This window comes from Gallinula chloropus, assembly GCF_964237585.1.
Source record: "Gallinula chloropus genome assembly, chromosome: 21".
In the NCBI taxonomy this organism is placed as follows: domain Eukaryota; kingdom Metazoa; phylum Chordata; class Aves; order Gruiformes; family Rallidae; genus Gallinula; species Gallinula chloropus.
In genome coordinates, this window is record NC_140106.1 from 3,895,573 (window position 1) to 3,922,510 (window position 26,938).

The window sequence follows — 26,938 nt, forward strand, 5'->3', positions numbered from 1 at the left end:
ACAAGAAGGCTCAACTGGAATAAAAAATCCAGGCTGGAGTGATGTGCTGGTCTGTGACTGACTGGCTGTGTCTTGCTCAATGACACTGCAATGGCAAACCAAGCAATGCAGCCACCTGGGATGTCTTTTCAAGGGTAAAGCCTGCCTGTTCAGAGATGATTTCTTAGACTCGAAAAAGATCAATGAGGTGAGAGAGGCCCCTGAACTCTGTCACCACATCTAACAGCTGTGAGGACATAGCTGATGCTTACCATGGGTTGGGCCTGAAATGCAGTTTTCAATAGCAGGAGTTGATCTTCAGTTGGCAAATCTCAATAGCACTGTTGTTCCTTGTAGCAATCAAAACTCCTTCCCTTTACCAACCCCCTGATCAACTCAGAACCACCACTCCTGGCCGAGGTATGTGGCTGGAACTGGATCTTGGATGCTGGACTTGAAATAAACGACCCTACTAAGGCCAGCAGCCAGGAGGATGAATTTGCCTCATTATTTCAGTATTAAATGAGGCTGGCAGTTCTCAACCAATATAGAAAAACATCCTTTCCTTTCCTCTGCCTCCCCTCTCTCCTTATGAAAGCAAAGACCACAAATGTGTCCTGTGTGTGAAGGACAATGAGGTAGGTCTCTGAGCAGAGGTTTGAAGACTGCCTTCAAAGTCACCTTTCAGAAGCTCAGCCTGAACCTGATGCTTTCCCTTGGTTTCCATATCTGCAAACACAAGTAGGCTGTGTGCAAGCCAGGGACACACACAAGTACCTCAGCAGGAAACAGCTTCTGCTGCATTGATCAGAAGCATCAAGTTACTGTATGATGGCAACAGCTCAAAGTCAGAGGGCCTAATTTATATGGCTCTGCAACTTTGTTATGCCAAACAGACGTGTTAAAGATCAGCTGCCTGAAGATCTTTGCACTCCAGTTTTAGTTGAATGAGCAACTATTACACATGTTCAAAATCATTATACAAAGACAGACAGACAAGCCAGTGACACAGCTATGTCACTTAAGCCCAAGAACGGATTCAGGATTCCACTGTGGCCTTGTCTATAAGAAAGACCCTGTATACAGACACTCAATACAAGCCAGAAGAACAAAACCATTCCTCCCCAGCTGAGGTGAACAACTACCATCTGTTTTCACAGCATTTTCAGATACACAGGGGAATTTGAGCTGAGTATCTCCTAGCTATAGATTTAGCAATAAGGAGTGCCCTCCATGTTAAAATTACATTTAAATCATCTGTTACAAGGATAAAATGTAGGACAAAGTTCTGTAAACCTTCATACAGATCACGCAATGCACAGAGCCTCTACCAAGACAACTGCCTGGAAGTGCAGGCAACTGCATGTCTTACATAAAGCAAAAGCATTAAACTGCTGCTTACCCAGGCAACCCACCACTATCACTCACTAACCTGTACTGCCAACCTCCACCACCTCTCTCTCTTCTTAATACACCTCCATAGACAACTCAAACTCTATATTTCTTTGCTATCATGAAGATTAAAGACATGCTGAGAATCAGTAGACAGCAGGATAACTTTCAGAAGAGACAAAGTGCACAAAAGGATAATCTACATGGATCTTACTGATGCTTCTATTTATTCCTGCAACGTTTAAGCATGTGGCACGTAACCTGCAAGAGGCAATTTCCAAACTGAAGCACAACGCAATGTATTAGCTCAGTCAACTGAAGCTGCACCTTCAACAGTAAGCCCAATTTGACTGATGGTGTTAAATGTCCTTGGAAGATGCATGTCACCAAAGTGTGACTGTGCATCTGATCACTGAATATAAGTGAAACTGCTTTTAATTCAGCACACAGGGAGAGCCAGGCAGGTAGGCGCTCTAGGAAAGAAATTCTTCTTTGTCCCTTCACCATCATCTAGAGTTGGTAGGAGTTGGCCTCTTTCACAGTATTCTTTCTAATGGCAGCTTGTGATTTAATAAATTGAGTCAGAATCTTGAATACAAGGCACTCAGTAATTTGAATTATTAATTACCTTGTTTATTTGAACACATTTTACCTTGAAGTTGTTCTAGCATTCTTATTCTCGATTTTGAAAATTGACCCTCATGAAAAGCTACTGGTGACTTACAGGTACTTTTCTAGCTCTAAGAAACTGCATTAGTAATTAAGTGAGACCTCTTTTAAAGGTCAGATTTCTTCAGCAGCTAAACATCATCTCTTCTGACCACATGATTAGGTCAACAGAATTTCTCTCATTAGTTCCTCCATATGTACATCTCCACACTTGCTTTGTCTTTCTACACAAACACAAACATGTTAATTTCCATGTTTGAATAACTGTAGTAGAAGAACAAATTGAATGTTCAAATTTGAAGCAGAAATTCAACCCATTTACTGAACGGAGAAACTTGATTAGGAATTTTCAAACATCAGAGAACTAAGTACTCAAATCACACTGAAAGTAAATATAAATTGAGCACTGATCTTTCCAAAACTACGCTAAACACAGCTTTAAATACAGCAATATGAAGAATATTTCAGTGTTTTTTTTAGTCTGATGTTATGAAGCTCGGACCACCAAACAGTAATGCAAACTTTTTGCTTACTAACAACCACTATCACCCTCTTCTCAGGTTTAGGAACAAAATCCTATCAATGGAAACACTTAAGGCTATTTTTAAGCATAAAACATGGTGAGATTTGGGAGAGTCCATCAGAGCACTCAAGATACTTACGTGAATAACACGAGCTGAATACTTTTCACCCCCACCCCTCCAAATTTTCAATTCACAGACTTGTAACAGCATATCATCTGGGCTTAGGGACATTTTGCAGTAGAAGATTTTCTCCTATTATACCTCTTTAGGATGGAATGCTCAACACTACTGTGAAATGTTCAGAGTAGCCTTAGCACTCTACTGTGTGTATACACCCAGTAATGAAGATTAATCACTTTTATTTTCACCGTACCTGTAACCAATATAATTCCTTTTGCATCTTTAAAAATGTTTAATATAATGCTGTATTTAAAGCCAGTTTAGAGAAGCTATCATACATAAATACTAGGCAGATCCAAAGGAATAACCGTAGTAGCAACCTCTCCATTTCCACGGAAACCCTACTTACAACACATGATCAAATCTTACATGAATGTTAATCTCTTAAATCTATATAAATTCACACTTCAAAGATGCAGTCTACAAACAAAAGAGTCTGCAATATAAAGCACCAGTATCTCAAAAAATTTAGCAAGCAGCAGAACTGTTGGTGCTCCTTATGCACAGAACTCCTCAGAGTCAGCCTGTAAAGCATCCCTCACAGCAGGGGTGCTAGAAAACAACACACCATGGCAGTGATGAAAATAACTTGGAAACTGACATCTTCCCATGCAATGTTTTTTAAAGATTAAAAAGATACCAAAATCATCAACAACAACAAAAAAAATCTCATTCTCCAGAAAGACATGTATGTGGCCTGGTGTGGCAGTGCAAAAAGGAGGTCAGCATAGATGTGCCCTTCTGACAACAAAACACAGAAGAAGAAAACAACTAAAAAAGCCAAACCAAAACTGGGGGCAAGTCAAGAGAAAAATCTAATAATTTCAAGCTCATTCCCTACTAGAGCAGAGTTCTTGGCAAAAGCAGAGAACTTTTTCTAAGGCTTTATACATGTCTGTTCAGTGAGAGCACTAAAGAAACAATGTAAGACATTTTGCATGGTAGCTGAATTTATTGGTTTTCTCTTCCAACCAGGCATTAAAAACTACTCATCAATTACTTCCTAGGGCTAAGAAATACTATGAGTGTAACACCACGTTAACCTAGACTTACATACTTTAAGGCCTTCCCAGAACACTGAAAAAAACCCCAAACTCTCAAACTAACCAAAACAGAGGTACCAACTTTCTGGACAGTCTCTGTACACGTTTTCCCTCTGAGTTGCAGAATCTGCTAAGTTTCTCCTTTTCTCATGGCAGAGAGCAAAGTTCACGATTTGGAGAAGATGTGGACAAAGCAGGAAGTAGGCATGCCCAGACTGGGGACAAAAGACCACTCTGTGGCTACTGACAATCCAACACAGCAGAACAGAAAAGAGCACTGACAACTGACCTACAATCATCAGCATGGATGATGATCACTTGGGTATGTACAGCAAGGAAGGGCTATACTCCATAGGCTGAAGCAAAATGATCCAAGTATTTTAAGCATTTTTACTGAAAGAAAAGCTACAACTGGGTCAAGATCCTGTAAGAACACCACAGTTAATGCCTGTCCCACCAGTACAATCAATTCCCTCAAAATACACTATACAGAAGAGAGAAGTTTAAAGAGATGCAGACAAGCAGATCCACTTACAGTCTTTTACAAACTGAAGTGACCACCCTGGATTTCCTTAGGAATGCATTACATAAGCTCAGCTTCTTTTCTAGTTTTTTATCCTTCCTGTTAACCTTTTAACTAATGCATGACTCTTCCTATCTCAATGTATGTTCAATTTCTTCTTGATTAATATTGAGCCAATTAGCTTACTCTTAATTGCCAGCACAATGACAAGATTTTAAGTAATTCTTTACTATATTCATCTGGTGTTTGACACATTTCACATTAAATGAAGAATGGCATATCTAGCTGAGCTTCCAAAGCTAATTTAGACAAGGGAAAAAAATAAATCAATCAATCCCCTGTGTTAGAATTTGTCTGGGCTCCAAATTAATGGTCTGAAACCTCAGTCAGTAAGTAACATGCTCTGTGTCTGCTTGGCTTGAAACCTGAAAGAATAAATTCTATCTTCAACCACACTACATTATCAGAACAGATCTGAACAATATCAATAATGTAGAGAAAAGCCAAGTAGAATCAGAGAAATGCAGTGCAGAACAGGTGGAACTCAGATACATAAATTTCAAGGTACTGTAGAGGATAAGAACCAATTTATTCTCTTTCTAGAAGGTACAAAATGAAATGGCATGCCCAGTGACTCTGTCACATTTCTTAATTTTTCTGCAAAAATCAGCAATTACAGCCAAATAAAAATAGAGAAAAGGGGAGATTAAGCTTAAGAGTAACAGACTTTTGCAAGTATGGTTAGAAATTGTCAGTGTGAACACAAGATAAGTACTCTGTTCACTTGCAAAGGAAAACAAAAATAATGTTCAAATTGTTAATAATGTTGTAATTTTTTTCTGTAAAGTAATTCAGATCTTGTGTGTCCTATATTCCCTTGAGAAAAGCTCATCCAATCAACCAGTCAATTACTTTCAACGCAGGACAGGGAAAAAGGTAACCATTTTGAATTTTCAGCTCCAATTAATTTTATAAAGATAACAGAAATTGTTTTCTAATTTATTCACCTGCTTAGCACCAAAGTGCATCAAAGCACAACTGCATTCATTTTTGTCATGACACAGTGAGGCCTAAGAACATATCATCATTATATGATGAAGCAATCCCAAATGACCAGTATTTAGATTCCTTGTAAAATTAAGAAATGCACTCTGCCATCACAGAACTAGAATTTCAGAAAAAATAATCCTACTACAGATATATAATTGTTGTGAAACTTAAAACCACAAATAAGTTTCCATCTCCAGTACCACCAGTAACACAGAACTTCTGCTGATTACAAAAACAGACTAAAAAAAAGGGGGGAAAACCAGCTGGATGATCCTTGGCAAACATTAGACAGTAAAATAGGGAAGTTTTGACTTCAAAAATTACTCAGCACTGTCCTGAAAATGAGACATGTTAAGTGAAATGAACTGCCATTATTAATTTTTTTAAAATACCTGAAGTGTGTTCAAGACTGATAGTACAGAAAGGACAAAACCCCAAAATTCTCAGTGTCAAATACTGTATGTACAACTGTGCTGCCCTGCAGAAACCGATCTGATTTTTAGAGGTGACAGTATTCATTTTAGGGGAAACATCATTTGGCTATCACCTGGCAGAATAAATTTGGCTGAGGTGTCCATTCAGACACATGATGTTCAATACCTGCATCTTAATCAAGAGAGACACATTAACATTTTTATCCTTTAGAGATTCAAAGACTCCAAAACAAGTACCATAGCTTAGCAGGAAATCAGAACCAAAACCCAACAACCAATGCACGTATTTAAAATTAAAAAGGGAAACATCAAATATAAATTCTAAAGCTCTAAGTGAAACATTAAATTATACTTTGATGTGCACACACATGCCCCACCACAGTAACATTTTCATAAACATACAGCAAAGTTTGAAAGATTACCTGGTAAAAATACCATCCACAATACCAATCGTCGACTCCTCTGTGGGAACATAAGAACCAATCTGTGCCATGACTGTGATCAATGCAACTTGCTTTATATATGAACTCTTTCCTCCCATGTTGGGTCCAGTTATTATCATGACCCTTTCACCATCTCCCTGGAAACATAAAACATTGGTGAAACATATTGTCCTGCACATGGTGCTGTTCTAAGAAAGGCTGCTGAGTGTATGTGCCTACAGGGATAAAGGACAAGCCCTCAGGACACAGTCTGTAGTTGAAAAAGCTTCCTTCACAGCATTCAGTTTTCAAGAGTTTATGATGCCACGTATCAAAAATCTTCCTAAGTCCTCTCCAGGCTCATAAGAGAGGAGCATCACTATCATCTTTCATTACTCTCGAGCAAAACAAAGTGAGGAGAACCTTCTTGGTCCATCAGGGAACCAAGAGAATCCATGAAGCATCTGTACAATTTCATTTGAAGGGGGAACTTCACCAGCTTTCAGCACAGCCAGTGCTGTCCTAATTTGGATTCTGCTCCAGTTAAGGAGTTCTCATTGCCAAATGGGGGGGAAATCTGGCAGCCAAAGATCAGACCTAGACCCCTTCATAACTGCTTGCCTTGGTACAACATACACACATTCAAACAGAAGGGCTACAAGAAGAAATCAAGACATTTTTGAGTTTGGCAACACTTGACTGCAACACAGATATTGTGAGCAGATTGTATCCAATCTCTGATTGACTGGTGCATCCAACCACTGAAATCTTACAGAAAAATGAATCAGATGCAAGAGCTTGTCTCAGCTGTAAAAGTCCCTACAGTACTGCTGTAGGTCTATGGCTCCAGAATAAAACTGTCATCTTCTGGTGGAAGACAGTTGCTAATACAAAATTAAAACTCATCAACGAGTCTATAAAGCCTTATCACAGCCTGCATCAAAACTAGGAAATTAGATTATGCAAGGATGTTGAATAACTAGAGTTTTTACTTTCTACTACATACATACAATGAAATCCAACAACTGATGAACTAACCAAAAGTCAGCATATTTCACTGCTCCACAGGCGGGGCATGTCAGACAGGACAAGCATAATGAACATTAGACACACTACTTAGGGAAGTTGGAACTGACCAGGCACTGTGATGACAACAACATATCTCTGAGGAATAAACATGATTATCTTTACAGGGATTTCATTTTGTTAAGAGGGAGGCAAATAAGATTTATATGTCACATGTCATAATCCACATCATAGAAAAGATGGATGGAATCAGTCTTAGGTCAATGCAGAAAACTGTTTAGCTTTTGCTGGAAAAAAAACAAAACCCTGTCCATAAGGAAGTCACAATAAAGTCAAAACCCAAAAAATGTCATTATCAGGAATAAAGAATGGAAGTAATAACATGCATATGACTACATGAGAACAAAACTCACAACATTCTAGTCTCTGAGGTGTAGTTTCAATACAGCAACTGAAACTTCATCAGGACCACCATTTGGCTCAACACAACAGAATTACAGATACTTAAATCCAGGATGAGTTAATCTGTTAGAACCCACAAATTTCTTCCATGTGTTTGGTATCCCTCTGGGGTCCCTCCAGCCATGTTCTGACACTGGTGGCTGGCTTGCAAAGCCAGCTTTCAGAAAGAACATATGCTGTAACATCAGACCAGAGAGCCCATCTGCCCTTATAATTGCACAGAACCATAAGCTAACATCTTAGTGGAATTTATGGATGAAGTTAGAATTTCCATGAATATTTGGATGAGAGAGGGAGAACTGAAAAATAAGATGTTTATTTCAGGGCACTGCAAGAAAGCTTTTCCTAAAGTTAGTTATTTGACAACATTTCAGCTGAAAACATGACAGCAATTGCATTTTACTGTTGATTCAAATACATCAGCTTAAAACCAGACACGTTTTAATAAACTGGGTTCCCACCTACCTCTCTCAAAAAAGACAGAACTCTAACAGTAGAGGCAAAAACGATTCCACCACGATCAGTTGATTTTGTAATATTCAGTATTTAGAAAGCCAACATAAGAATGGGGCTAACAGGGGAAAGTGCATGATGATTACTGAATGAAATGATGAGTTTTCTGTAAATGCCATCTGTCGTTTGTTTGGAGTTGACAAATAATTTTGAAAACATTCCCTGATGTATTGCACAATATCTGTATCATTGTTCAGTATATAACATGGTTTAAAAATATCTCCAGAGAAATACATACACATTTGAATGGTATTTATCACAGCCCATGCTCCACACTGACATACCTTTTATATATCAACTGTATGAAAAAGCAGTTACGTATACACAGTTCAGCGCATTTTTTGTATTAAGAACAGAAACACAGTATTTAAAAAAAGGTTCAGAAAGGTAAATATTTAATAAAAAACGCCAAAAGGGCATGCCACTTAAAAAAACAAATTTAGGTTTTGATGAAAAAAAAAGGAGGAAACAAAATAAAAGATGTTTATCAGAAACAGATTAAGTGAAGTAAAATATGACAATACTTCCTACCTGTGGTAATTGTGTATTTATAGCAATTTTAGGTAATGTAGGTCATGCAATTTAGGTAATGTTGCATAGAAAATGTCAGGAAATAACCTACCCACTTTCTTTGACGACTTGGCAACAATAACAAGCAAGAGTCTTACTACTTCTCAACATCACTCTCTATTGCAGAAAACAACAGCCAGAAGGAGACTTAGGGGCAACACACTGCCTGCAAGCTAAGCATGGGGGATCTTTAGCATATGTTAATATGAAAGGCTTCTTCCAACCAGTGTGCAATCTACAAAGAATGGACTTGCCACTACACAGTCAAGAGTCAGAGCTCCAAATCTGCTCTGTCAGATTAAAAAAGGCTGCATGAAATCAATACCTCCAGAAAGAAAGGAAAACACATAGTAAAGTAATACCACCAAAAATGATCTGAGCTATCTTAGAACTGTCTTGGAAAGTGAGCCTGTAAGACATGGAAACATTTGTTGTGCATTTGAACATTAAAAAGTTCCACTAATCTCACATAAAGTTATGACAAAATGTAGACTTCTTCTGATAACACTGGTAAAACCCCTGGAATTATTAATTTGTTTTTCAAAAAGAGCCACTTTAAACTTTTATTTTCCTAGTTTTGAGATCATCTGTTTTAGCTTAGGAAGGGATTGGTTGGACTTGATGATCTTCAAAGGTCTTTTGCAACCCTGTGATCCTGTGATCTTTCTTAATGCCGTGAAAAGCGAACAACGTTGTAAAGAGAGTGTCTGGCTGCTAGATAGCAGAAAAAGGACACAACAGATGTGATCACATCTAGCCATATCTCTCTGAAATGTAACCAAGCAGAAAGCTGTATGATTAAATTATTTATTTTAACTTCGTGGCCAGGATGCAGATGCCAAATTCCCCCCCTTGGATGATGCTGAAGCTCAAACCATTTCTCAGTACTTACTGAAAGGTTAGTGGTATTTGGAACATACTGATCCTGTTCTCCCAGTAGCACATCAATCACAGGGTGCCTCCCATTTTTTATAATTATTTCTCGACGATTATCTTGCACAGTTGGTCTGCAGAAAGGAAGAGACATTAATTTCAACATTCATTGTAACTGATTACTTAGAAGTACTGCAGCTAAAGCCTGAAGAAGGGTAGGAAAAAAATAGAAATGACAAAAATTAATTAATGCTGTCAAATATTTCTAAGGACTTCCCTGGTTTCATTCAGTGATAAAAAAGTATTAGCAGATTGGGTAACAAAATTTTAGAATTCTTCATTTTTCCACTACCTAGGGAATGTTTTCGTTTGTTTAGTTGTATTCTAAAGGAATACTAGGAACTACAAAATGAACAAGCAGTAGCAAAAATACGCAAACTGGAGGGGACTGCTTTCTTCCCACCACTACAGTGGCTTCTGCAAGTGCCACCTTTTGCAGACACATTTCATACTCTCAGAATGATCTTGCTGAACTAGTCCAACCTGCTACTGCATTAAACCCTAACTAGTGTGGGGAGTGGAAAAATAATTGTCCAACTTTGTATATTATGACTGATAACACATTAAATGACATAAATCAAAGAATACAGTATGACAGAGCTGTAACTCTCCTATAAACATTAGCAGCTCTCATAATGTGACAGCAACTCCCAAACATATGAGTCATCAAACCATAACAGTCTATAGAAAGAGCTTACTATTTAAGTTGACATACTGAAATGACAGTACCTTTTCAGAGATTAGTATGCAAACCAGATCAATACTACTTACTTTCTTCTCTCATCTCCAAACCATGTAAAAAGTTTTGCCTTTAATGCTTCCACCTTAGCTACAAATTTATCTATGTGTCTAGTCATACATGTGTAATTCCACGTTATACATCTTCACATCAACAAAGTTCTACCTCCAAGAGCTGTGTGCTCTTCACAGAGAGAAAAATGCAAAAGAAGCATGTTCCACTAAATTATGACTGTGATTTCCTTTTGTTCTCTTGCAACTTAAATTTACTTTTTCATTGCAAACTGAAGTGCAGCATTCAATGGAGAGGTAAATGTGGTGTCATGTCTCAGCAACATTTTGTTACACAAGAAGTATAATCACTCTGAAATAAGAGCAGTAATTTAGGAAAGTGACAACAGCTGAGTAAAAGAGTAATACTGGAATAAAGACACATATTTTTTTTACTGGAAATTAACTAACACTTTGGATGGACTTTAGAGGGGAGGGAAGAAAAGACGCGAGGAGCGTGATTTTTCCTGAGTGGTAGAATGATGATGCAATTTGAAAAGAACATGGAGATAAAATAAATGACATATTAGGAGCACAATGCACTGGAGAAAGAGGTGCAAGTTAAGAATGGTGTGGGTTGGTTTCTTTTTAGCACGAAGATATTTCCAGCAGTTGAATAGCTGAGATTAAACCAATATGGACAGAGTCTTAGGCCTTTGGGATAAAGAAAGGAAATGTCACCCTCCATTTGATGAACTGGTAAGCTGTTTGGAGCTGTAATATGATAGTCCTAAAAGGGAGAACATCCCTAGAAGCACTTCCTTCTGGATTTCTCCACTTTGCATTCAGAAGAGAGGCATAACAGCTGAATGATCCATTTGCCATTTTATAATTCTGCCCTCTACTTTGGGCATAATTGTCTTTATCCTAACTGCTCAAGCCTCCATACACCTAACTGTGAAATATGATGTGAGTTTCAGATGCCATGAGCCTTGCTGACTCTGCCTATTCTGGTTTCACACAATGGGGCTTGCAGAGGCAGGCCCTCAGCCACAGTCATTTAAAAGTTCTTCCCTGTCCCAGTTAGACAATCACATGTCATGCAGTAAGAGAGAACTGGGACGGGGGTGGAAATTGCTCTGGAATGTATAACGTCCTTTATTCATGCATCTTTTCAATGGTGCTCCTTAAACAAACTCACTGCTTGCAGAATGGATACTCAAACTTCAGATGATGATCTCTGGGCTACCTACACCAGTTAGGCATCTAACTTTGTGTCCTGGGAGCCCAATGCCTTACATTGTCCATGTCAGGGTTGAGTCTCCCAAAGCAGGGTTCCAGAGACAGGTTGAAACTCCAAGATATGCTTACTACTCTCCAACAACCATGTGGAGCACCAGTGCTCCCAACCTCACAACTTGTTTACCTGCCTCAGGTAGGATGATATGAAACAATCCTCAATCAAAAAAACATTCTCCCGAAATACTCGAGTTGGTTAATATGGATGTCCCGTCTTTCCTTCAGTAGTCCTCCAAAATTAATTATTGACACCTTCCCTGCAGCTGAAGTTTCACTGAGAAGTCTCCTTCCTGCCAGTTTATAAGCTCTAAGCCACTCTTTAAAATTCAGTGAATTATTTAAACACTGCACAGTGAATTAATAAAATTTCAGTTTGTTTTCTCATCTCAGTATACAGAAATAAACGAGCAATTACTTTTAAAGAGATTTTGATTAGCAGCAGGCATGATCAAGAATCCAGAAGTGATCAATACTGTCTTTAATGCTGTATAAATGCAGAAGGATATCTAAGTGGATTTCCCTTTATCCACACACATTTAATACATGATTTGCTGTTATTTCCACGGGTCACAAATGTTACCAATTCATATGGTTATACATAAGCAATTGCCCAATTACTTGCAATGTAGCCCCACAATGACATTTAAAAACCACACAGCACTTTTCAAAAAAAGAGTATGTGGACTGTATGGAAGAAGGAATGGCTGAGGACTGGAAACAGATAGCCCTCACAAGGGTGTTCACAGTAAGCCTCAGAAACAGTAAATGCCAATCTCTAGGACAGCACTCAGCAAGCTGAAGCAGTGGTTCAGCGAGCATCGAGTCTCTCTGGGGACACAGACCTCGTGATATAGAAGAAAACACACCAATAAGACTGACTATCTCTGTGTAGGTGCAAGGGATGTGGGGGGGTTGTGAGGGGGAGGAAGACCCAAGTTGCAGATTGTACACACTCAGGAGCCAGCTCTGGACCAATCTCTGAGGCAGAAAGCCTTAAGGGTTCATGCTTCCTCATGGCAGAATGCAGCAGGCTGTGGTGCCTGGTGTGCACGTGTGGGTCTTGCACAGAGGGAAGGGCACAGCTCATCAGATTTAACACACATTCCTAGGTAAGGCACCATCCCTGCTCTGGAAGCTGGCTCTAATTACCTATTATTTACCTGAAATACATCTTTGAAACATACCTCATACACCTTAAAATCTTAGGTATTATACACTATAAAGTCAGACTTTGATGAGGAGAAAAGAAATAGGAGGAAAAAAATTTCCATGCAAAGTCCAACATCTATTTATGTTTGTGAGATATCATCTACCAACCACACACAGTTTGAAAACCAGACAAACATGAGATGTCAAATTTAAACCGCAATGTTTACAGACTTGAATTAAGCCCAGAAGTGCCGCTTTGCAAAATCAGATTAAGTCGAAACTACTGCAAACAATTTCAATAATGCATTTTATCACGGTACACATATTAAAATCAAATTTATTTAAAAAGCTCTCTCATAATTCCCTATAAAATCTTACATAAAAATTAAACATTTATTACCTGCAGTAGTCTCCTTGTTTAGCCACCTGAGCCAATGAGAACAGACAGTCGATAGTTGCTAGGTGACCAAGTGCTTTAGACACGGGGTGATAATGTTCACTGAAATGGCTACACCAAAACAGGGGAAAATAACAGGAGGAAGAAAAGAGGAAAAAAAAAAATCATTTCATACAGATAGGAATGTACTGTCAAAATACACCTCATGCATGCTTCTCACAGAGCTCTCTACAGTCTCTAAATTACTCTGAATTCAAATCTCCCAGCAGTGTATTAACTTACAGTATGAGGACACAATCTTGCTCACAGCAGACTTCGTCCTTCCCTTGTAACAGGGCATTATTTTTAAGCACAAAAAGGCGGCAAAATGAAACTCATTTAATAGCATATAAAGGGTCCACAGTTGATCCCTGCTGCCTAAATAAGGTCTCTGAAAATGCCACTGTTTATCACAGTGGCAGCTGAATCGCAACTGCCAATTCACTTCAGCTGTAAGCTACAGTCAAATAACCCCCCCTCCAAACAATAAAAAAAAACCTCAAACCCTGAAGTGCCTGAATACAGGATTTGTCTACAATATCAATAAAATATGGTAAGTACAATAGAAAATTCAAGAATTCACCTTCCATTTATGGTACCGATGCCCCTAGTACAACAATAACATTACCAGGAGAAAGCAGAGTTCATTCTTTTAGTACTGTAGAATTTATTTCTCTCCACTCCTAGCCTCAAAGATACAATTGGGGAATATAAAGCAAGTAAGGGAGCAAAAATGAATAAATAAATAAATGGAGGGCTGGGGAAGATCACTCTCTACACATCTTTCCTTGCTGTACGCTGCTATCATATGACACTATTGAAATCATCAAAGTGAACATGAAAAGCAGCAGATCTAAGTAAAGAAAGGTCTACTAAAACCTATATGGCTAATATAGTAACAAAAAAAATAATGTAACTATTTTTATGGTATTGCAAAGGCAATACATCTGGAAGAGTGAATTGGAATTTCAGTTTCTAATAAAGTTTACAGAACCTCTGGGTTCCTACCAAGAGGCAAAACTTGGCATCAGTTACATCCAGTGAGGCAATTTCAGAAGGAAGTTTTTGTGGTATGGAAAAAAGCACAAGTGAGTTAATTATTATTGCAAGAATTGAGGGATAATTTCAGTGTGCTAGTAATTCCTGGAAGTAAAGCAGTGATTTATAACCTGACACCTGAAAATTAAAGGTGTTCAGAAGTTTGAGAAATATATTTTAAACTTAACATACACAGGTCTATGGGGCCAGATGGGATCCATCCCAGGGTGCTGAAGGAGCTAGCAGAAGTGCTCACCAGGCCGCTTTCCATACAGGGGTAGGGAGAATCACACTCACACAAGCAACTGCCCAAACACCCTGAACATTCCTAACTGAAAAACTGTAACACTGCAATTGTTGTATAATAAATTCTATTCTCATCTCAGTTACACTGTACTAGATTCAGTTTCACTCAATTTTCAAATTTTGAGAGCCACTGTATATATTTACTAGTGTGCTGTCATCAGAATTTTAAAATCTAGAGACATCACTGCTGCCTTCAGGACTTAGTGTGTAAAGGTCTCGCTTTCAAATGCTTTATGTTGAAGAACAGTATTTTACCATGGGCAGCATAACTGAGTTATCAACTGCGTTTTTTCCTTTGGTTGTTTTTTTTTTGTTAAGATAAAACTCTTTCTTCTTCTGTTCTTACAGCAATAAATAAAATAATAAAAAATGAGTCTATTTTGTCAACTCACTCTAAAAAGTTTAGCCATTCAGCGTTGCAGTCAAGGACTAGCTGCTCCCGGAGCTGATTCAGATGTTTGTAATTTTCTATAACAAACGGCGAGTGGCAACGGCTGACAGCTTTTGTGCTGGAAAACAGAGAGAAGCCAAATAGGAAATCAAGGTTACTAAGCAATCAGTTACACCATCTACATGCAAAATTGGACTAGTTTTCTAACTCACTCTGAGCCTTGAAAATGCACGGTAAAAAAGCCAGTTCTTTTATTGTGGTACCAAACTCTATTGATACCAGTGATCTTCACTGTGAATAAAGTGATTGGCTACTGTACTGCTGCCCATTCTGAAGGCTGCATTTTTCACAATGTATTATGTATCACTGAAGCTTATATATCTCACAAAATTCTCTTCAGCAACAGGCTTCACAAAGATGATTTTTCTTTGACTGGCTGCATATACAACAACCTCCAACAAAAAAATTTCTACTTTAAAACTGAAACTTCACAATAAACCTGGAATAAACTTAGTAAATACAGACTGTATTGCATGGATACTAGTTTCCATTTAAGGCACTTGCTCTTTATTTATGTATTTCCATTAAGGACTCATGTTGGCATTCCCAGGCATTCTTTTACAATATCCAGAATAGCTGTATTTTTCCTTCATCGCCTTAATTCTGTCTACTCTGTGCACTTCAATATCGAATTCTTGCATAAGTGAATAGAACATCGCTTCAGAGTTCACCTTTATTATGCCTACTTCTGATGAGACATGGCTCTGTGTACACATCATAACATAAGGTATTCTACCTGTTTAAATAATAAATGATCTTCCAGTTCACCTCTGTTTCATGTACTGGAAAAAGTATCTAAACTATCTAAAATCATGCTTACACAACACTAAGTAACAAAGCAAGCAAAGCTTGTTTGTATGAACAAATAAAATTAAAACATTTTTAATACACTAAGTCTTAGATACTGAGATATTTTGCACAGCTACTTTTACCTTTCTGAATAAAGTAAGGACAACTAAAATTTTATGAAAAATGTATATCTACAATCTACAGGCACAACTGAATCAAAACCGTAATTTTCATGCCAATACATCTGCTTTGAAACATTAAGTACTATTTAAAAATAAACACTTTTAAAAGTTCCGGTTTTTCAGCTTGGTCTTGTTTGGTTTTAAGCAAAACTTGCTATGGCAATAAATCAATGTAACCATTTTCATTGGTTGCTTTTAGTTTAAAGAAACCCCAAACCACAAACACACATGGAGCTGTGACAATGTGTATCTAATTAACTGTAAAACCAAAATGGCCCATACTATATTTTTTTCCTTATATATTAAAATACAGCAAACTTTAAAGACATTTTACATACCTACTAACCATAACCCAGTCAGATGGAACGGATGATTTATTGGAATTCTTGACTTCTATCATAAACTAAACAAACAGAAATATAATATTACACATCATGGGAAGTTAAGAAGACTACAGAAGCATAACCATAATGAAATCAAGAAATCTGCAAGCATCAGACGAAACCCATACTCATCCTGAAGAGACTGAGCAGACCAGAAGCTAATGTTCTTTCTTCCCTAAAAATGAGGGTAATCACGTACATTTGCTGCCAATAGAGCAACTTCTACCCTGAGCTGTTCTTTTGCTCTGCCATGTTCCTGCCTCATCTTTGCCCTTTTGCTCCTCCATCTACTAAAATGTTCTGCTCTCCTCCCTCTTACCAAGCCAAACCCAGACTAAAGCTAGTTAAGACTTACCTGATCCTGACTGGGCCTCGCAGAGAATTCAGCATTTACACAGACTCTACACTATACACAAGCTGTACTCAGGCTGCTTCACAGAATCACATAATGATCGGGGTTGGAAGGGGCCTTTGAAGATCATCTAGTCCAACCCCCCTGCCAGAGCAGGGTCACCTTGAGCAGGTTGCACAGGACACAGTCCAGGCAGGTTTTGAATGTCTCCAGAGATGGAGACTCCACAACCTCTCTAGGCAGCCCTGGCCCTGAGCTCTGCCACCCCCACAGTAAAGAAGTTCCTCCTCATGTTTAGCTGGAACTTCCTATATTTCACTTTGTACCCATTGCCTCTGTCCTGTTGCAGGGCATCACTGTCAAAAGACTGACCCTGTTCTCCTGACACCCAGCCTACAAGTATTTAAAAGGACTGGTAAGATCCTCCCTCAGTCTCACCTAGGCTAAAGAGTCCCAAGTCCCTCAGCCTTACGAGTAAGATGTGCTTTCCTGCCCAGGGATCAGTGATTCCTATTGAGCCATATTTACCTACAGTATTTCACAGACAAGAGCTCAAAACCTCAAATGCTAGCACTGCATGTACAGTACCTTCCTTCACGTTTGGATCAATTGGAGTTCAGAAATGGAAAGAACAGAGGAAACCAGCAGTAATGGCAAGAAGCTTAGTACAGTGAAATTTACATTACGTCTTTCCTGCAGTATTTTATACAATTCATGTCAGTTATTTTTATAACACCAGCCTGAGGTTCTAGACGTCAAAGAATAAAAAACACAGATGGAAAATTAATTTCCAGCAGAGATTAGATTAGCCCAGTATCTGATCACCTTTACAGAAATGCCCAAGACTCATCTGACAAAGCTCTTACATTACAGTTAGTATGATTTAGATAAAACCTTCCACACCTCACCAGAATACCCAGCAATCACCTTAGACTACAAACAAGAAGAATAACCCTAACATGAGCACACTCCAGAATGGACAGACTACACTAGTTCTTAATTTACCTAAAACACCTTGAAAATAATCGGTACCTCTGAAACCCTGAAGTTGCATAATACACAAGACAAAGATTTGAAAATGAATCAACTGCTGCTGCTACTAGTAGTGTTGCTGATGTGCTAGTATTGCATTCTTTTCTTGAATTTTAGCTCAAAACAATTAAGCAAGCCGTGTTCATGAAGAGTAGTCAGAAAACAAGACCATATTTGTGTCTATGCTAGACGACTAACTGAACTCAGAACAGTTACACAGCCAGTTCAATTGCCTGGTGTGTTTGTGTGGCTAGCAAGAAATAAGTAGAGAGGTTGCAATCTTCTTCAAAACAACAAAAACATTTCCTTTTTTACCCTTTAATTCTTAGGCCTATTATATAAATATGTGCAGTATTAAATAAACTGGGCCTGAAGCACTGCTTATCAGGAAGCAAACTTTTCCCAAATGTAGCAATTTCTCTCTAAATCCTGCCTGAAAAGAATAGCAATGCTATCACTATCTGGACAGCTTTCTGTCCTGTTTAGTGATGCTATTAGTTACATTAGAGGTCTGGAAATGAAAGATAAGACAGATATGGATGTAACCTCATATTTTTGAAAAGGTGTATGTCAAGTGGATCTTCACAAATTTAAGTTAATAAACTGTGGGCTGACTGCATTCATAATAGTGTGTTTGGAGGGCACACATGCAGGAGCAAAGAATCTGAGTGCCTCCCTGACAGAACGTCTGTTCTCTGAATGTGTTCAGAGTGGGAAGATAAAGAGAACAGATTTCCTGGCAGCTTCTTTTTCTTCCAGAACCAGCAAACCATAAACCTACTTCTGACCAGTCCTGTTGCAAAGAAGTGCTTGAACACAACATCTATCAGAGTGCTAGAGTGCTACAACAGCACAAGTTCTGAGGAAGGCTGAGCTTAACTCAGACTCGTGTCTATGCTTTGCTCCTCCCCTTCAATTCCCTTTCCTCACTGACCCTCTTCTCTAACCCTTCCTCTTTTGAGTCTTTTGATGTCTGCAATACACTCATACCAGATGTAATTAAATGACAGATAGCTTTAACTTGTGCAGCTCCATTAATGAATTTCCCAAGATAGAGCTCTTTGCCTGCAATGGTTTCTGAGCTGGCTGCTGCTACAAGGGGCCCCTCTAAAACAGGCATAGTTAACTGGTGGTTTCTGAAACTCTCCAGTTCAGACCTGGCTACTTTCTTGATACTCTCCTCTTTCATCAACTCTTCCCTCTTTCACACACATGTCATCATCCAACTCTTAAGCCAGTATTTCAGAGAAATCCTTCAAATCCTGGCTCTTTCCTTCCTCATGCAATACCGAAATGCACTCTTCCACATTTCCTCTTGGACTTAGCATCTTAGCTGACATCCTCCCCGACTCTCCTGCCACATGTTTGTTCTTCTGAACCTCAGTAGCAAAAGAAATATCCACCCAAGGTCTTTATCAAGTGATACTCTAACTCATCCCTTCTCCCATCCCCTCTCAGCATTGTCTATTTGCTCCCTGCTGCATCTCTTGGGTCTTTCTCAGCGTCCCAGGTCCTCAGTGGGACGGTGATCTGCTTCCAGCTTCATACCACACTGTCCTCACTGATTCATCTCTTTTACTCTCAACCCTCATTCAGTTGCCAAGCTAATTTCTTTTCCCAACTTTCTGTGGAGTTTTCCCCAGGTCTCCCACTCTCAGTTCCAGCGCAATGCTGAACAGTGGTATCTCACTGATACTTTCAATTCAATACACAAAAAAGCAAAGCATTACTGAAACAAATTTGACTGCAGTAATGTGGTTTTATTATTTAAATCACCAAAGAAATTGACTTAAATAAAGTGACACTGTCAAAAACCTGTTTTTTGAAGTTGTGCAAATATAGGCAAATGACCTGATCAAGTACCATACTAAATGAAGAGAGTTCTAGTTAAGCCTAGCTTTTAAGCTATTTTCTAGACAAGCAAGGGAACAGCCATCCATAATAGACACCATATTACCTCTTGACCAGAAACTGTAACATACTCGGCAGAAGGATTCTTGATCTGTTTACGAATGTCTACCAGATGCAACTGGGTTTGATGGCTCCCTCCCTTTCCCCCTCCCTGAATTCCCACCCCCCACACTCCCTCCTAACTAACAAGTGGCTGCGTGTTGCCCAGTTCTCAGCTGGGGCAAAACCACGACAGTCAATGAGAACACATTGTCCTTTTCAAAATCAAGTAAATGTGGTAAATGCTTTATTCCTTATGAGGTGAACAGAAAATGGAAACCAAAACAATAAAACAATAAAACAACAAACAAGTTCAAAGTATCAGGAAGGTGAAATGGGGATTCATAAAGAAATGAGACTTAACTACGGGGGCTCTATTCTTACAATAAAATAACTATCCTAAAGAGTATTTAGTAAACGAAAAGACTGAGAAAAAGAACAGGTGCTGTGGAGTGCCCGTGGGGGCTGGTGTTTGCCCCAGCTGCTGGTCCAGGCCCGGCTTCGATGGCTCCGGGGTCTCCCTAGTCTTGCCGGTGGTGTGGCCTCTTGGGGTCTGAAGCGTCGTCTGAGGACCCACTCGCTCTCCTCTTCGGGGGCCGCCGTGGTGAAGAGGTGGAACTCCTGCCGGGTGATGACTCCCTGCCCTGGGCAGCCATGGAGGAAGCTGCCACCTCCTGTCCCAACTCCTCCAAGGACTCCTCCTCTGCGCTGGTGTTGGAAGACGGAGTCACCACCGGCGAGGGGGCAGGAGTGGGCTGTGAGGAGGTGGTAGGAGTCTCCTGCGGTGAAGGAACAGGACTTCCCTCCGGTGATGATGTAGGAGGCCCCCCAGGGATGAGGGCAGGCACAGGGCTGGTGGCAGGGCTGTACTCCTGATCTTCAGCAGCCTCGTAGAATGGGAAGCCCATGTGCAGGAGCATCTGCTCCCTGCAGCTCTCTGCAGCGACCTCAATGAGTTCATTGACAAAGTTGGCTGTCCGGTCGTGCAGAAAGGGCTGCAGGGTACGGACCATGGACACCTCGTCCAGTCCTTGGCTGCACAGAACGAAGATGACGGTGTTCTTCAGAAGATCTGCGTCCCACCACTCAGCCCCAGATGGCAGATGCTGGTTCAGCCAGGGGAGCAGGGGCTCCAGTGTCTCCTCAGACTGGCGGAAATAGTCTGCCCAGTCCTCAGGTGTAAAGCCAGCCACATCTCTGCTGGGTGCCGGCTCCTCAATCTCCTGCTCTTCTTGGTCATCATGGTCCTCCAGTGGATCTGATGGTGGTGGCAGATCCAACTCCAAGAAATCGTCCTCAGACCGCAGGGAGAAGCGGACGGTGTTGACCTGCTGCCGGCACAGGGCGCACGATGATTTGTGTTTTGCCCACCGCAGGACGCAGCCCAGGCAGAACTTGTGGCCACAGGGTGTCACGTAAGCCATGTCACCTGGAGCACCCTGGCAGATGGGGCAGCTCCACTGTTCCTCCTCTGTTGCCATGTTGACTTGTTGCAGCGGGCTGGGGAGACCTGCACCGCAGAAGGGAGAGGGGCCACAGTCACTGGCTGTCCCGGGAAGGGGAGAGGAGGAAGCAGGTCCCTGGCCCCTGGCTCCAGAAGGACACCCTCCCAGCTCCCCAAGCCCCACAGCCCACCCCATGGCCACCCCATAGCCACGATTCCTCACACGGCTCACCTCCAATGCCAAAAGCACACCACACAGTGTCCAGCTGCCTCAGCCAGGCAGGGCTGGGGAAACACACCGCACGGCTCTTGAACGGGCACCAAAGCTGCCAATGGCAGACACCAAAACACCCAGAGAAGCCTGGCTCGAGCCTCCACACCTCGCAGGCACGCTCAGTGGGAGTCCAGGCACGAGCCAGACTGAGCCAGGCTCTGCCGGTGCCCCAAGAGAACCACCCAGCGACGTGATGTCACATCCCACTGCTTGCTGGCATCACAGTGGGCCTCCTGCTCCTGGCGATCTTGCACAGGGTGGCACTGGCCCCTGTGCGGATTGAAAATGTCATTTCCATGCTCCTGGAACTTGGAATATGGCAACACGTTTGATCAGAAGCACAAATAGTCCAGGGCTGACCTAGCTGAGGCCAGACAGATGAGAAGAAGCCATCAGCAATCTTTGCTGCCTAAGAAGCCGCGTTGGGGGGAAACTCAAACAGAAGGCAGACTGTGCACTGGAAAAAGTCTTGGGTTTGGCATTTTTCCCTACCTGAAGCTGATGCTCATACTGGGTTGGAAGGGACCTTTAAAGGTCCTCTAGTCCACCCGCCCTGCAGGAAGCAGGGACATCTTGCCTAGATCAGGTTGCTCAGAGACCTTGAGTATCTCCTGGGACTGAGCCTTCACTACCTCCCTGGGCAACCTGATCCAGTGATGTAACACCCTCATTCTAAAGAACATTTTCCTAATTTCCAACTTGTATCTACCTTGTCCTGGTAGTGCCCACCACACTCCCTCCTAAAGAACAATCGTCTGCGTGGGGCTCAGCTCTCAGCTGGGGCAAAACCAAGGCAGCACCTCTTAGTGATTTCTGGCCTGCTGCTGGCTTTCATGAGCACCACTGAGAAGCTGTACAAGCCTCTAAGGAGACAGGACCATGCAAGATAGTTAAGCTCTCCTGTACCTATCAGCCAAGACAATTCCTGCTCTGCTAAATGCATGGTAGGAGGCTGGAGGCGTGAAGGAAGGAGATGTTGCATGTTTCCTCTTCAAGCACAGCTCTGAGGGAACACAGTTTAGCGTTCACACTGAGATTGTCTCCTCGGGGTTTTAGCAGCCTCAGGAATTTGCATTACACATCGCTGCCACAGGCACTTTCTCCTCTCCTCCAAGACCGTGGCTGTGTCCAAGCCTAGAGAAGAACCCACCTGCTCAGTGCTTAATAGAAAGCTCTTGTAGGAGCAGCACCCCCCATTCACTAACACATGACATGGGTCTGCTCAGTCGCCTTCAGAGTTCCTCTGCTCCTTTCTCACAGCAACAGTGGGCTGATTCCCTCCTCAGTGCAGGGCAGTTACACTGGTATGTTAGCAGACAGTTTCACTGTGAGGTCTGTTAGGAAAGTGAGGAAGTGAGTGGGGTTTAAAAAAAAAAAAAAAGAAAATGTACTTTCAGTAAGTGCTTGACAAAGCAGCTATCTGTGGTGCCAAAAGACAATGGACAGGAAATGGAAGGGAAATTTTTAAAATTATTAGTAGTGATCACAGAGATCTGTCAAACAAACTAAGGGAAACTGATGTGCAGCACTGGGCCACTTACTATCAACGTGCCTCAAGGCTTAGTGGATATAAAACTGAAATACCAAGTGAAGTCCAGACTTGAAAAATCTAATTTCAGATATTCACAGAATCCTAGAAGAGTTCTGGTTGGAAGGACTCCAAAGCCTATCTAGTCCCAACCTTCTGTCACAGGCAGGGAGATCCTCCACTAGCCCAGGTTGCCCCAAAGCCCCATCCAACCTGGTCTTGAATACTGCCTGGGAGGAGACATCCATCCACAGCTTCTCTGGGCAGCCTGCGCCAGGGCCTCCCCTCACAGGGAGTTATTTCTGCCTCATATCTAATATAAATGCTCCCTCCTTCAGCTTAAGGCCGTTCTCCATTGTCCTCTCTACTACAGTCCCTCATAACCAGTCCCTCTCCAGCTTTCCTGTAGCCCCTTCAGGTACTGGAAGGCTACAATTCCCTTGCTTTATCACCATGGTGTTGAAATGAAGTATTAAAGGATTACCATATAAAGGTGGAGGAGGAGTCAAAATGCCTCTCCCTATCATTCTCTTTCCTACATTCCAAAAATGCAGAAGGAAGAAATTATTAAATGTGTAAATTGAAAACAAAGCTATGCAGACAATGCTAGCTGGGATTTTGTAAAACACAGGGGAAATAAACCAATTCCTAACCTAGAATCTAAATCGACCCTCACTAGAGTGTCTGGGAACATTTTTAAAGGGCCCTGAAGATAAAGCTTTTAGAACTGAGGATGTGCTGAGAAACTGCAGGTAGCACTAAACCCACTCACCCTGGCAAGATGCAAGGAGATGTGTGGTCCAGCATTTCCCAGTCTGTAGGAAGAGATCCTTGCAGGCAAGCATCTTGTTTACTGTGTGCCTGGTCTCATCAAGCCTGCATCTGATTATGAGGCATGTGGACAGGTCTTCACAGAAATTGGGGTAGAGAGGAGAGACTGCAGGACACGCTGGCCTGAAGAACAGCACAATGAAGGAATGTATGGAAGCATTCCTACATTAAAGCACTGGGAATATAAAATCCAGAGCAATGTCGTAGCCTCCGCTGAAATGCCTGGTTATCAGAGGGAGGAGGAATTAGCTGTAAGGTGCTGCTGTACAGAGGAAAGTTTAAATTCAGGGACAAGGGGCTATTTTATTTTTGTTGAACACCCTCTGTCTTCATCAGGAGGAAGGAAAATTATTGGCAATGATGGATGAGATCGTTGTAGCACATACCAGCTGAGAAACAACCGGTGAACATGAAGAACATACTGCAAAGCCTGTTAGAACTGTTACATGGAGTAAGACTGTGATTAAAGGAAATTGGGCAGCAATGGTGGTGAGGATGTTAGTATGCAAAGGTGCCTTGGAGAGACCCAAAGAGGAATTAAAACAGTCCTGTTTAGGATCATAGACTCACAGAATCATTTTGGCTGGAAAAGATCTTTGAGGTCAAGAATGAAAACTCTGTGGGAGTGGATAAAATGTGAGCATACCTGCTGCCTGTGTGCCACACATCACTTGGGAAACAGGTGGAGATTTTTTCCCAGCTGTTGGGTACAGAGGGGAAGGAAAACTACAGCTGCTCATCCTGATGGCTTGTGGGACATAACACAGGCTCAAGCTGAACTTACCATTGGCCACAGGCTTGAACTTAATTGCTCCTGAAAACAGAGTGTCAAAGGCTTACACAGTTTTAGATTGCAAATTAATTAAAGGATTAGCAGGGCTTTATTTTTCTATGTGGAAGCTATTAAAAATATGAATTTGCATAGATGATCAGCTGGTTTAATATAGCTAATTATTGCATTAATGCAGTCTTTGCTTAAGTAAAGTACTGCAAATAGAGCGCAGTATACGGAGATGCCTTCAGTGAGCCAAAATTAAATGACATTAACTCAAAGTATGCACAAGACATAACTAAGGAGAACATAAACACCACAGATACCAACCAGCTGGGAAGAGGGGAAGTCTCCCTGGACACTATGCTTCTTGCAATGTGACAATCTTAATAGCTGGGAGCATTCCAGCTATTCCAGCTGGAAAAGCCAGCTCAACGTACCTTGGTGTTGTGTACTTGGCTTTCTTAAAACTTAGTTACTTTGGAGTTTTGAAAAAAAATCCCAAATTACAAGCCTTATCACTCCCTGGAGATATGCTTTTTGAATAGGCTGACTTAAACTCTGACAAAAACGCTGTTTCAAGGTCTTCTCCTTAAACATCCCCCCCACTTCCCTCTTTGCTTGCTCTCACTGAAGCACTTGTTTTTCCAGTGATTGCAATAGAGAAGTTTGAGGCACACAGGGGGGCTGACAAGCTGCCTGTTAGCACATCCAAGTAGAGATCTAAGGAACGATCTTTAGCCTTTTCACTGCTAAATAAATATTTGCCCTGTGTGGTGTTGTCCCCTGTGGTGGATCAACTAGAGAACAGACCTTTTCCCTTCTCCTTTCCTCTACAGCAGTGGGAACCTCAGCTGACTAAACAACCCAGTCCTCCGAGGGCACAAGCCTGGTCCTCCTGTCCCGCTGGATCCCGCAGGGAAGGGACATTGGCATTCCCCCACCCACAGCCCCCCTACTCCCAAGTGATGTTGTCCAGCCAGAGGACCAGGGCCCTGGGGGAGGCTGAGGGTCCTACTCAGCCATGTAAAGGCAAACGCCAGTCCCCCACCCTGACAGACCTACCAGCAAAAGGAGGTCCCGTATGGCAAATTCAGTGGTACCTGCCTCTAACCGTGAGCATCACGGTGCTGTCATTTCCCCTTCCCCAAACTGAGAACTAAAGACATGTGCTCACACAATACACGAGTCACTCTGAAATGCTCTAAGGTGACAGTCAATTTCTAATGCTTTACGCAGAGGGGAATATGCAAAGAGAAATATTTCAGTATGTAGGCAGAAGGAAAAGCTCAGCACTTGACTGAAACTTTTTATTTTGTGTTACATAAGAGTGAGATAATTATATCTAGTAATCTTCCTGGTATTCAGGACACCGAGTTTTAAGTCACCCTGGATATTTGGATTATTGTAAGTAAAAAGCAATGTTGATTTCTACTTCTTCATTGCAGATTGTTTATTTAAATTTTGCTGTGTTTTCCAATCCCTTCTTTCCCAGGAATCACCGATTGCCACAAACAAAGACCCAAACATTAAAAATACATTTAAATCAGAAGTATTTTTCAGTTTTGTTACTAGGGGCATCTACCAGTATTTTAAATAAAAATTACCTCATTTTATAATACCCCCCAAAATATTGTTACTTAGAAGGAAACATCTGGAAGGAAGGCAGTCAAAATTTTAAAAATTCCTTGCAAGTTCAAAAAATATATTTGAAAACTCTGCCTTTTAATGAACATTATATAAATATATATTTAAAAGACAGGCAAAGCCCTGTATTTCAGGGCTGAACTTTATTCTGTGATGAACCTGTGCAGGGCTGAGGATGGAATAAAAACGCCTTCTCCATCATGAGTGATGAGAACACCTCTGTGTGTGACCCACAGAGAGGAGAGGGGCCATCAAACTTATCTCCCTGCCCTCCCTTGATGGCTTAGTTCATCCTCCACAAGCTGCGATGTCAATGACATGAATCCTATGACCAGGCACCACCTCCATCTCCCTGTGACTACTTTGGGCAAGATGCTCTTGATCACACCTCTGAAGGAAAGATACTGCTTGTAGTCTGAGTGCTGGCCATCCACAGCAACAGCACAAGAGCTCACTGCAGCACTCAGCCTTGGGCAAGCTCTCTTCACCTTATGTCTTCTACCTACAGCCAAAGCATCAAACCAGTGCCTGCTCACTCCGTTTCCTATTGCTGTTCTTAGAACAGTGAATTATTCCTAGATTTCTGTATTTGTCTTTATCTTGCTCACCCTTTATTTCCCCTGAAT

The 26,938-nt window shown here is 41.2% G+C and overlaps 1 protein-coding gene and 1 pseudogene across 2 annotated transcripts in view; both read right to left on the bottom strand.

Moving 5' to 3' along the window:
* LOC311199749 (tubulin polyglutamylase TTLL13-like) overlaps positions 1–26,938 on the bottom strand; it is a 176,020-nt pseudogene that overhangs the window by 32,729 nt on the left and 116,353 nt on the right. The window lies entirely within an intron of this gene.
* The window catches only part of LOC311199710 (DNA mismatch repair protein Msh3-like), a gene marked incomplete at both ends in the record, with an annotated part of 46,966 nt that overhangs the window by 18,874 nt on the left and 1,154 nt on the right, over positions 1–26,938 (bottom strand). Inside the window, 8 exons of the mRNA XM_084273847.1 lie at positions 6,217–6,374; positions 9,680–9,794; positions 13,298–13,405; positions 15,070–15,186; positions 16,438–16,502; positions 19,824–19,868; positions 20,348–20,460; positions 24,678–24,707. Coding sequence (XP_084129973.1) covers positions 6,217–6,374; positions 9,680–9,794; positions 13,298–13,405; positions 15,070–15,186; positions 16,438–16,502; positions 19,824–19,868; positions 20,348–20,460; positions 24,678–24,707 — 751 coding nt within the window. The remainder of the gene's footprint in view (positions 1–6,216; positions 6,375–9,679; positions 9,795–13,297; positions 13,406–15,069; positions 15,187–16,437; positions 16,503–19,823; positions 19,869–20,347; positions 20,461–24,677; positions 24,708–26,938) is intronic.